We start from the raw sequence: 12,909 nt of genomic DNA, 5'->3' as shown, positions 1-12,909 counted from the left end.
GACTGGGGATGAGTTTGCGGTCGTTCACAGGAGATGTGGTCGATCACAGACGTTTAGTAAATAGTACTCTAAATTTTTTTCGGTTTAATAATGCCGCTTTTTAAGAAAGGAGGAGCAAACTTCAGCGATTCTCGTAAAGGTGATGGAGATAAGAAACAATCAAGTAATCGATTTTCTGGTGTTGGAGCGGATAACAGTTCACATAAAAACACAGTTACACAGCCTCCTGTTCAAATCCCGGCGCAGCAGCAGACTTCCAATTCAAATGCTTCGAGAATCCCTCCTCAGCCACAACCCGAGTTAAGACAGCAACCAGCACCACCTCCTCCTCCTCCTAAGTTTGTATTTTATTGTCAGTTGGCCCATGGAAGCCCTACTGGAAAAGTGGAAGGGTTTACTAATGTAAAGGAACTCTACCAGAAACTCGGGGAAGTATTCAAAATTCAAGCTAATGAGGTTAGTGAACCAACTAAGCTTAAGCTTATATCTAACATTAGCCCTCTTACTGTATTAATACATATAAGCTTAATATCAGTAGGATTCTGATAAAACTGATGCTTGAGACAGCTGTTTCTTTTCTGCGGAGAGATTCAATTACCTTAACTTTAGAGGTGGCTTCTTTGTTACAACTGATGACGGACTGTCTCGATATCATTGTTGCATTAGCTTGATCTTATTTGGAACTTAAGCAATAAGTTAAGGTCATGTTCATGCATGTCCTGCAAGCTGAATTAGATTTTGTAAGTTACGGTTTGTATTTTTAGTTACCTATCTTTTAGACCTTTTAGCATTAGGATTTGATTCTTGTTTAAAATTAACTCTTTCAAGTAAGTCCAATTTATTAGGTTAAATGGTTTTCTTATTATACAATGCAATACAATAAAATCAAAATTTATTATGTAAGAAAACATAAAAGGAAACGTCAGAGGTTATCTCTATCGAGGACATTCCCCCCTAAAAAAGAATTAATATTCACAATCTAAGGGTGAAAACATCAGAGAATAAAATTAAAAATACAATTCAAAGCTAAGAGACTTACATGTATATTAAAGAGCCTTCTCAGTTTATCTCTAAAAATGTTAAAATCATTCGCTTCTGCCAAATCCTTAGGGATCTCATTCTACTCTTTAATAAAATAAATTCTGATGAAAACCAAGTGCTTGCTATGTAAACAAATAATAATGTTATGTAGTAAGGATGGCTACATCATTGTTTCCTGGTATAACCTTACATAGGATTGTAGTCACATCAAACATTGTATTAGATGTGTACCATGCTGAGCAAGTTAATACTTATATTAATTTTATGTATTCATTACAGTTCATGGCTGGTAAAAAATATACATAAAAAGAAATGTAAAATGCTTATATATATACCGGGATATAAAAAATGAAGGGAAAAAATTATCGAATTATTAAAAGTAGCCATTGGAGGCTTGATAGAGTCCAAGACCTCATACTGGTTGAGTTTCATTTGCCTTAATGAGTTATTAACTTATTCATGTAGGAAATGTATGGTGGACTGCATAAGAAGCCAGTTGCTAGGCAACTGCATTTCATGTACACCACACATATATATGTACCTGCCTACTGAGACTACACGACTCTTATGCCTAAAGTGCAAGATTTATAACTGCAAAGTGGGTGGGTGGTAACAGAAACCTAGTGGACTGATAATTATTACTCTGGTTCCAGAGGTTTTCTCTTTTCTGTTTCTCAGTCAAATGTAAGCTGGGAAGTGGGGAAAATGAGTCACTTCACGACTATGGAGAGAAACTTCCCATTTGCTCTGACTAATGATTGTGACAGCTTTGTTGCTTCAGAGGCAGAAGAAAGAAAGAAAACTTCTGGTTCCATGGTTGAGGAGTATTAAGTTCCTCTGCAATGCTAAAGCAGATCATCTTTAGTCATCATCATGGGTAAACTACGAGTAGGTAGAAGGGGGGTTGGGGGCAGTGGTGAAATGCTTTAAGATCAACTGGAGACTTATGAACAGGTAGTGAAAGTGACAGAATCCTCTCATCCACAATGGTGTGTTTTACCGTTATTATTGATCTTTGCTATTTGCAATTGTTCATATTAGATTTAATCCAATCACAGCATGTATGAATAGTTTCTAAAACTGTGATCACATGTACTACTCTGGAGCACATGTAAATGTGTTAGAAACTAACATTAAATGGTGATATTTGTTGGTGGCGTTGAAGTGGTGACAAATTTTCTCAACAGGAAGATTGTGTCATGGTTTCACTGTCATGCTGTCGATTTGAAGTTAAAATCGATAGTTGGGAGCAGTGGCTATTACAGGGCTGGTACTAATTTTTGACAGCCGTAATAGAAAAAGGCTGTGTAAGCTGAGAGTATTAACGGATCTATGCAATGCTATGGTAACAGGCGTAATGGGAAACTTGTTTTGATGCGCAATGATTTAAACCAAGAAAATCTATTTCTTCTATTTATAGATCTTGTTCTGCACACTAAATACGTTTAGAATAGACATGGAAAGGTTACTTGGAGGTCAAATTGGACTTGATGACTTTATTTTTGCACACACAAAAGGACAACGGAAAACTGTGAAAGTACTTAAAACAAGTCCAGCTTTGGGTCTTACGATAACAGATAATGGGGCAGGAAGTGCATTTATCAAGCGCATCAAAGAAGGAAGCATTGCAGATGAAGTGGCTCAGATTTGTGTTGGAGATCATATTGAAGCTATAAACAACACAGCTGTTATTGGTACAAGACACTATGATGTAGCACGGATGTTACGAGAGCTTCCAGTGGGAGAGCAAATCTCTTTTCAGTTAGTTGAACCAATGAGAGGCTTTGGTAAGTTCAACATCATTGGAGCTGGATGCTTCTTATTACTTTTATTTTTTGATGAATACAGGCTTTGACAAGTGAACATTTTCCACTCTAGAGTAACTCATGACCAATAGCAGACATCAATTTATTTTACTTGTATTTCCAGATTAATATAGTTTGGTAGAATAAATTCCTCATCATCATCATTATCATTATCAATATTGTTTTATTTATTCATTAACTAGGTGGCCTAGGCTGAGTTAGTTTTTACTTTACTCAAGGTTTTTTTTATCCAAGCCCCCCTCCCCTCAATAAGCTGGCAACTCCTCAGCAAAACTTGGAACATGCAACTTTTGATGTTTAATTGTCGGTGGTTATTGAAATGTTGATGTATTTAAAATGTATGAATAATCTGTTCCTCTTTTACTTTAGTGTAAATATATTGAATTTAGTTTCCTTTTTATGTCTAGGTATGCAAGACTTATAAATATATATAAATTTGGATATGTCATCATATGGTTTTTCTCGTTCAATTTGGAATAAATTTGCAGGAGTGAGTTTTTCAAAAAGCTGAAATTGCACGAGCCGCTTCGGCGAGTGCAATTTCAGCTTTTTGAAAAACTCCTAAGTACAAATTTATTCCGAGAAAAACCGTATGATTACTTATTAATAAATATAAACATGGAGGAAGTGCTGGAAGGAAGTGGAGGAAGTGCTGGAAGATCTTTCTTTAAGCCATTTTTTCCTCATTTGAGGAAACTTTTTTCAAAGTCTCTGCACAAAATTTTCGTCATCATTTTACCAGATATCATTGGCTGAGAAAATTTCCTATTGTCTTTCAGCCAATCATAATCCAGAATTACGATGTGTAATTTGCACTGGTGTTACACTTTTTGTACTGGTGTTACACTTGAACTGCACTATTCTTGGCCAATCAGAATCAAGTAATGTATATAAATTTCCTTTTTCTCCTGATCATCACTGTGAAAAAATAATCATATTAGCTACTTTCGTTAATATTCTATGAATTTTCAAAGTGTATAAAATTGCCCTTTTCCATGTTCACGACAAAAAAATAGCAGAGAATGGAACGAGTTGGCTTCTGACATCATTTCAGGAATAAAAATATTTTGTTTCTGAGAAGAACATATGCGAACATGCGATAGTGTGTGTCAAAATCGTTGCAGAATGCAAGGAAGATGTGTTGTTGGAGGCTGTAGCAATACAGGATGCTTAGGATAGAGTATTCCTCTTCATTCAAAACCTCTATCTCAATGAAACTCGACCAGAAATGAGAAAAAGACCAAAGAAGTGGCCTGATCTGTGCGAAGCTAAGGCCTGGGAGCCATCAAGGATTTCTTTGACATTGTCAAGGTACTGCATAACACATGAATTTGGGATAAGCTGGAAGCCATCTGACTATTCTGAGCTCAAAGGATCCTCCGAGTCCCAGACCGAAATAAATAATGGAAACTATAGTTGAGGAAATTATACGGTAAATTAAATGCATCACGTTTTTTGTACTCGAAATGGAGACTTTTCTAAACAAATAATAAATGATAAAATCTGAATCGCATATAACCCAAAAATGTTTTGACAGTGCTCGCAGCTCAGTCAGAAGTCTCTTGAGTGTTTTAGCCCAGTTCCTAAAGTGACATCACTAGTAGCCCGACCCAGATCCCACTTTGCATGGTCGTGAACATAGAAATTACAAGTTCAAACCCCTGTAGAAATGAAGGGATTTTATCAATTGAGATAATACTTTCTCTGAAGTAATCAGGGAAACTAGGAGATTTTATTAAGGGAAAAAAATTGGGGGGATAGTGGCCCTTGAAACACCCACATATAAGAACCTATGATTTCAGGGCTCAGGCTGATCAAATTCTTATTTACTGGGTACTTAGTGAGAAATCAGCCTGAAAATTAAAATGTTCTTAATACTTGTCTCGGAAATACTATATATTATACATGTACATTACTAGAGGTATATCGGCTACAAATACAAGCCATATAATAGCAGAGGTTTAAAAATTAATTAACATACAATGTTTTATTACTAACACTAAAACATAAATGTAAAATAAACATAAATACATGTTATTACTAATATAATACCATAGTACTTAAATATGAGAGCTTTGTATTCTTATTCTGGCATCCTCTTTCTTTTTATTTAAGAACTTGTTTTACTTATCAGGCTGAATTGGTTCTCATATACCGACCGGTCTATATCGTGCTTTACTGGCCAACTTCCAGCCTGATGGTCTTAATCCACTTGTTCTTTTCTGTGGGTGTTTACCGTATGTCATTCACACAGTATTTTCATCTTTTTAGTGTGAGATGGCTACTCGTGTGTTCTGTTTCCTTTTATTTACAGAAATCCAAAGGAAATGTATTAAATACTGGCAATGCAATGAACTGCCAATGTCACAATGTTAATAATGCAGAGTTGTTATTGCAATACAAAGAATGATGCTGGTGAATGTTTCTCACAATATAGTAAATGTTGCACATGTTTAAGATGTACCTGTAGAACATATCAACTGGGAAATTTTGAGTGCATACAGTATTTCTAGATCGTTATCAGACTATGAGGTCAGGGGGTCACGTATTCTATTTACCATGTGTGGAATGATGATCAGCTGTGATTGTCACGCATTGTCATGAAGTTGCTTTTGTTTTTGTCTCCCAAGTGTATTTCCTCCTCTGAATTTAATAACATATAGATTTAGGCCAGCCTAAAAGCATAGCTCCTGGGCCAGGTTGTTCAGAACCGATTAAGCTAACCTAGGAAAAGGTAGAATTTTGATTTGAGTTTTTTAACTTTGAAGTGAGGTTTTCTGTATGTTGTTTAGCCTTCTGTTTTGAGCTTTAAAAAAACACTTGTATAGGGGAAAAAAGTTATAATTCGGTTAACTTTTAATCCTGGGTTAGCTTTAACCGGCTTCCGAACAATCCTGCCCTGTTTTCAACAAGTTCACCTGACATGAGCCCACAATCCAATCGAAAAAGCCAGCACTTGGTCAGCGGTCAACTTCAGAAAAGTACTTCACCTTAATGAGCTGTAATCTTGAGCCCGTGATATGGTCACATGATACTGGTCAGCAGATACCTTGCTTTGACAGGTGTCAATTGATCATAACATGGATGTCCAATATCAAAGGAGTGCACGGTAAACCAAGAGTGCATGTCTCTGTCAACCTATTACTTTGGAGTATGGCCGCCATGTTGCATGACTCCGTCGTCACCGTCGTTGCCGTCGTCGTGCGTACGCACCCACGAGCAATACCGCTAGCCATGATAACCATGAGAAAATCAACTCATGGGTTCCCTTTTCTTTCCTATATGAGTATGGGGCTCTGCTATAATAATAATTAGCTCAGGAGTAAAAAACGGTGTAGTCTTTCTTACCCCGGGTAATTGAAGGAGTTTTTAAGGCCCAGCAGACTTTTTCAGGCCTCTTGGTGTACAATTTGTGAAGTGAAGTTAACATTTTTCAATACAAAAGAAACAGACCCAGGACACAGCCTTAAGATTTTAAATATGTTTGAAGGAGTTCCTTGTCTCTTTACAGAAACATGTCCAGAATTCTTGTGATTATTTTGCAGAGGGTATTGGCCCAAGAACAGCAAGTCGTGGAGCAAGTTCTGTGGCTGAATCCCCAGCAGCTGCTAATGCAGTGGGAAGTGGAAAGGCAACTCTTCGACTGCGATCCAAGGGTCCACCTGTTGTTGACACTGAAGAGGTATTGTTCTGCATTTTGGTAACATTAAATTTTGTAATCACATCAGAGCTCAGAACTGTAAAGAAAACTACCAATTTTCCACAGTAATTTTATCATGTGGTCATATCACATGATGTTTTTTGTTTGTTAAGGGTTATGCTTTCCATGGGAGGAGACTATATTGTTTTAAAAGTTTTGAGAATAAACAATATCATTCTGCTATCAGGCAATTGAGTGTGTTAAAATGAAATATCCTAAGATAGCTGTGTGGCTAACTTGACTTTATAAAATCAACCATCTTTAATCTGTAGGCCCCAGCATGGGAAGTCAAAGCTGCTCAGAAAATAGATGACTTGTTGGAAAGCTTCCTTGGAATAAGGGATCCAGATTTAGGTATACTGTTGAAAATTAAAGATAATGAAATATTTTAAAAGTTATTTAGTGTAATTTTAATTACTGAAGTTCAAGAAAATTAAATTGACATGATCCCAGTTTCACTTATCACCAAGGCTGAAAGTCACTCCACATTTACTACATGTACTTATATCCAAGACTGATGTCATCATGTGGAAATCTTACCCAAGTAATGTGATTTTACATTATCTCTTTTGTGAAGTGATACCTTAACAATCAGTCTGTATTAACATGTGATTAAAATAGTAGCGCAGGAATGATGTAGTGATATTTTTACACTTTATGGATGATACATTGATTATAGAAAAGATAATTATGTAACTATGGTATGCTGATTTGCTGATCGTATAGTTCCAAAAAAGATATATCGGGGGGGGGGGGGGATGGGGGACTCCCATATTAAAAGGTCAGGGATGCTTGTCGTCTTGCTTAGGGGTATAAATCAATAATTCTGGTCTCACTTAGGGTGTTCATGACAAAAGACCACTGTTTTTAGCCCTCAAAGTATCTTCTAGGGTCAACTCGAAGAAATAATAGCTAAAAAACACTTTTATCTCTGGTTATAGGCTAGATTTCCACCAGTCTCTCAATTTCGGTCTACTGGCATGGGCTCCTTTCCTGAACAGCGGCTGGTAATCAAGCCTAGTCCTTTTTGAGGTCACTCCACTGAAATAGAACCTGCACCGAGATTTTGTGAAACTTTGCCTATTGATTGTTTATATTATAGGAACTTAAATTTTGAAATAAAAATGAGGGGTCCCCATGTTGGTTTAGGAGCAGCAGCACCTTGTATATACCCAATAAATCCTTATAATAGCACCATCATTGTAGTCATGATTGCTTGCTAAATTCATGTTTCTGACAATTGTTTTTTGTTCTACCCTGAGAATTGGTCCATATTTATTTTACACAGAGAAATTTATTACTGAATTCAAAACAACAGGAAAAAAAATGGTAGGTAACCATACTCATTTGCGAGAAAATGACGATTTACCTCTGTGGCGAGGTCCAGCCGTAAAGAAAAACCCGCCATTTTTTTATGCACACGCGCTAATCATGCGTGAAATTATGCGCAGTAGGGATGCACAATGCAATACTGGGGAATGACCTTAAGTGACTTCTTTTAGGAGTCAAATAAAGTTCAAGCCACGCCCAGATTGGTCTCCTTTTAGGGTTTACTTTAAATTTTCTGATGAGCATCCCTGACCTTTTCATATGGGAGTCCCCTGCTGGGGATATAACATCAGCATTGTATACAGTTTGTGTTAATAGTAGGCTTCTATATTAAATGTCCCCAATATTAGTAGAGGGGTGTTTCCCCTCAGCTAGGTAAACTTTGATGCTTTTAAAATTCTTTTTGATTGATTGATTGATCATATTTCTAGTGTTGCTGTGATGCTTAAAATGTGCTGTCACCGTTTCTTCCATTCTGTGATTGTTTTTTCATTTCTGTGGCTACTCATAAGAGGTTGTGATCAACCAAGCAATGTCTCTATCTGTGTTTATAAGATCATTGCCTGGTGAATTCCCTTTTTCTCTTTCTTTGCAAAGGAAAATTGAAGCAAAACAGTTTGTTGTGTGAATGAACAGAGATAAATTCAGTATTTTATTTATAATCATGCTCAAGATAATCCGTTTTTGTTTCTTAGCTGAGACACTGGTGATGAAGGGTAAGTCACTTTCTAATCCAAGTGATTTTGCTGTTGCTGTGGATGAAGAATTTTCTGACTTCCAGTTCCCTGATGACTTTGTATTTGACATTTGGGGAGCAGTGTCAGATGGAAGAAGTGGACGATTATAATAATTATCACATTACATTCAAATTTAATAGAGAAAGTAACCTTGTGGTACAAAACTGGAAAATAGAGCAAACGATATACATGTAAAGTATGTACACTATGTGTAGATACAGATTAGTAATAGTAATCAAATCAAGTGGAGTACAATTTAGGAAGTAATGGAGCAATTAATTTCAAAGTCAGACAAGCACACAGCATGAGGCAAGTTACAATACTGCACAAGGTCTAATTATTAAATGATCTACATACCATTAACAAATTTTCAGATTAAGAAGTCTTAGAACTCATGAAAAAGTCAGTAGTATTTTCCTTGAGTTTTACAATCATTAGGGAAACATCAAGGAGGAAACCATTTAAGTTCACATAATTGACACACAAATGGTGTAGTTGTCCAATTACAAGTATCAAATTACAAAAAGGTGTCATTGGTCACCTGTAATTGGACAGATGGTTTGCTGACTATGTGACAAATAGCAGGGGTTTCAATAAAACACTGTTACTGTTAGTCTATCTCTGCCTATAAGGTCCCTTACCACTTTCTGTTAAATTTCAGTTGCAAAATTTATAAAAAAAAAACAACAGCAACAACAACAACAACTGAAAGTTGTAAATTCCATTAAATTCTTCACTGTTCATCCTAGAATAACTAAAACATCAAAGTGGTTGTCTTTTTTAGTAGCTGTTGATTATCAAGTAAGTGAAATAATAATGAACAGGGGAGAAGTAGTAGGTTTTCAACAAGGATTGGTTTTGCAACAGTATCAATTGAAAGATTTTTATTGTTAATGACCGCCATCTTGGTACGTGTTAATCAAATCATGTAGTGATAGCTGCCTACTACACTATCAGAAGCTGCTTTGAACAATTTTATTAAAACCCATGCAGATAGGCATGCCAAGAAACAATCAGAATTGAGTATTTCATAGATATGATTAAGTCTATTAGACCCCAGATAGAACTCCCTGAAAATTACGTGTGTGTTCTAGATTGGTAAACAACATACCAGTAAGTCTACCAAATTACATTGTATATTATATTGTCTACCAAATTATGTTACATTAATCAATTAATTAATTAATTAATTAATTAACATTCTTTCATTTATTATGTCTTCATTAACTCATTTGACCCTTTCACCTTCAGAGTGAGTAATGTGTTGTCAACAAGAGTCACTATATCTTTTGGTGAGCATTTAATTGAAAATTGCTGTGAACAGTAATTTTCTGTGGTAGTGTTATGATGCCCTTTGGTGTGATCTTGTGCCATGCAAAAGATAGTTACGTTCAGCAGTTAAAATTTTTTTTAGCTGTTCTCAGTTTCAAAATACATTTTATTTTCCTCACTTGTGAAGGAAAAGGTTTAACTGAGCATGCTCTAACCTTAGGTAACACACTTTCTGTAGCATGCAATGATGCCAAACGTTCTGTAAAAGAAGACTGAGTTTTAATAGCCTGCGAGAGGTGGAAATTATAGGGTAGTAAATGGTGGTCATCACTGTGTTGCTGGCTTTACTTCAATTTTAGTGCTGCTATGCATTATAAGGTATCAATAAATGAATAGGTTTAAGTTCATATACAAGTTAGGTATGAAAGTTAGTCTAGACAAGTGTTAGCATGTTAGTATTATTTTAGATTGTCATTCAGTAGACTAGCTGGTTAGTTCTATGTGCAACTTAGCCTGCAGTGCAGGCGTCTTATTGGGACGAGTTAGCATTACAACCTTGCGACCACCATGTTAGACGGTGGGGGATGGGGGAAGAGAAAAATGAAGAGATTTTCTTCGCTCCACCCCCTCCCCTATCTTTCCTCTTGCCTATCATTCACCCCCTTGGTAAAACTTTCTTTCTCTCTCCAGTCTTCCACTGCATGAAAAATTCAAGATGGCAGCTAAACTTTTCACAATGTGAGCGCTCACTCGAAAAAATCTTGCCTGCTCTGCAGGCTACGTGCAACTATATAATGTGATGTTTATATTTTGAAAAACAGTTATGCCAGTCTGAGTCAGTGTATGACCATTTTCTGGCTGCATGATATTGATTATCATAAAAAGAAGCTCTGCTTGCTGCTTTACATAGTAGAGTAGGCCTAGTAGATCTAGCTTTTATTTGATTATTTCCTATTGAGTAAGGAACCTCTATTTGCAGTAAATCTTTTGTACATGTTCTTCACAGGTTCGTATTTATTCCCAATGTTTTGGATGAGGAAAGCACAATCAGTTAATAGATGAACAAATCACTGTAACATTGTATGTGGTTGACAATCATTTGATCATATGACACTGTGTACTATAGGAAGTTGGCAGAAAAATAAGAATGTCTAGCCTGGGGATGAAAAGTCCATTCTTGGGGTATAGAGGGTATACAAGAAAGTAAAATAATTATAGGAAACTTGCGTAAAATCTTTCAGTAGTCTGAATGATAGCCATTTGCCAGCAAATAACAGGTTAACTATAACAAATAATCATTGACACCGTACCAACGGAAATGAGCTAAGCCAAATAAAACTGGAACTTTTTATATAATAGCTGAGTTATTGCTATAACATGAAAGAAATATGGACATGAAAAACTGTTAAAAACGCCTTGCGTTATTTGTAAGGGTGCTAACTATCAAAGTGGGTATGTTGGGACTCAGGACTGGTTGCTCATATAAAAAGCGGTTTTGGTACCTCTTGGGGCATTCAGCCTCAAAAGGTCCACAGCAGGAGCTTTTGCAGTACCTTTTATGGTATTGGTAGAGTGTTAATGTGTTGTTTTAGAATTGATACCTCTTGGGGGGGTGAAAAAATTTTAAGCCAAGCCTGCAAAACAGGAGCTTGTTACCTCTTAGGGGTTCTTTGAAGCACTCAGATCCTTTATATATGGGAGTCCCCCTGCCATTGGGGAGACTGCTCGGTTTTTTCCACACCCGTCCACAAGCATTTGCGACACCTGCAGGCTTCAGAGGTATACCGACAAATGTTCTGCAGACATTTTGGACTCTGCCGCCAGCAAGTTACAAAATAATGAGAAAGGCCTGTTCTTAATCAGCAATTACATCATGTTAATTTTCTGTCTCTTTCTTTTTGTATGTATTAGTGTCCCTGTCTGTGCTTTCGTTGCTAATGATGATGTTCAAGTTTTGAGTTAAATTAATACCATAGTAAAAATTTGTCACGAAAAAAACATTCAGTCAAAATCATTTTATTGTATCTTTATATTAAGATACAAAATTAGACAAAGAACCACTTCACATGCGGCTACAGACCGTCTCTGACTTATTCAGCTGCATATTCCTGCTTATTCAGGGCACAATGGGTTAGAATTGCGGTCATTTCGCCCAAAAAAAAAGGCAATTCTCCCAGACCAAAAGTTAGTTTGCCCGAAGGTTTGTCATAGTTGAGCTCCGGCGGCCCAAAGGGCCAACAAGCAGAGCACCATACCTATATAGGAAAAAAAAGAGGAAACCCATGAATTGATTTTCTTGTGGTTATCGTGGCTAGCAGTATTGCTCGTGGGTGCGTATGCGTGATGGCGACGGAGTTGCGCAAGATATCCGCCATACTCCAGCTAATAGGTCGACATGGACATGCAGCCTTGGTTTAGAGCATTCTTTGATAACGGACATCCATGTTATACTCAATTGACACATGTCAAAACAAGGTATCCACTGACCAGTATCACATGACCATATCACAGGCTCAAGTTTAGAGCTCATCTAGGTCACGTATTTTGTTAAAATTGACCGCTGACCAAGTGCTGGTTTTCGATTGGATTGCTGGCTCAGGTCAGGGTGACTTGTAATCTGGGCTGGGTTGTTCAAAGCCCAATCAAGCTAACCCAGGATAACCCAGAATTTGGATTTCAGTTTTGTAACTTTGCGGTGAGGTTTTCTGTATATTGTTCAGCCTTCTGTTTTGAGTTTGAATACTCTCAAAATACGCAAAACAAAAACAGTGCAAAACATTTGCATAGAAGAAAAACTTGTACTTCAGTTAACTTTTAATCCTGGGTTAGCGTTAACCTTCTTTCAAACAACCTGGTCATGCTGGGCTGGGTTGTTCGGAAGCTAGTTAATGCTAACCCAGGATTAAAAATGACTGAAGTATAAATTTCTCTTGTATACCAATGATTTTCACCGCTTTTGTTTTCTCTAGTTTGAGATAATTCAAACTTAAAAGACAAGGCCAAA

General features: G+C 36.7%; 1 protein-coding gene across 1 annotated transcript; it reads left to right on the top strand.

Annotated features, from left to right (window-relative positions):
• LOC110046685 (PDZ domain-containing protein GIPC3-like) lies at positions 1-11,261 on the top strand. Its single transcript, XM_020752373.2, has 5 exons — positions 1-456; positions 2,462-2,828; positions 6,413-6,549; positions 6,840-6,921; positions 8,592-11,261. The coding sequence occupies exons 1-5, from the start codon at positions 91-93 to the stop codon at positions 8,741-8,743; spliced, it is 1,104 nt and encodes a 367-aa protein (XP_020608032.1). The 5' UTR covers positions 1-90; the 3' UTR covers positions 8,744-11,261.
• Positions 11,262-12,909: the final 1,648 nt, after the last annotated feature.

This window comes from Orbicella faveolata, unplaced genomic scaffold (genome assembly GCF_042242905.1).
Source record: "Orbicella faveolata isolate gen_17 unplaced genomic scaffold, um_ofav_v1 contig_14, whole genome shotgun sequence".
Classification (NCBI taxonomy): domain Eukaryota; kingdom Metazoa; phylum Cnidaria; class Anthozoa; order Scleractinia; family Merulinidae; genus Orbicella; species Orbicella faveolata.
The sequence above is the reverse complement of the archived record's forward strand: the minus strand, read 5'-3'. Positions and strand labels throughout refer to the sequence as shown.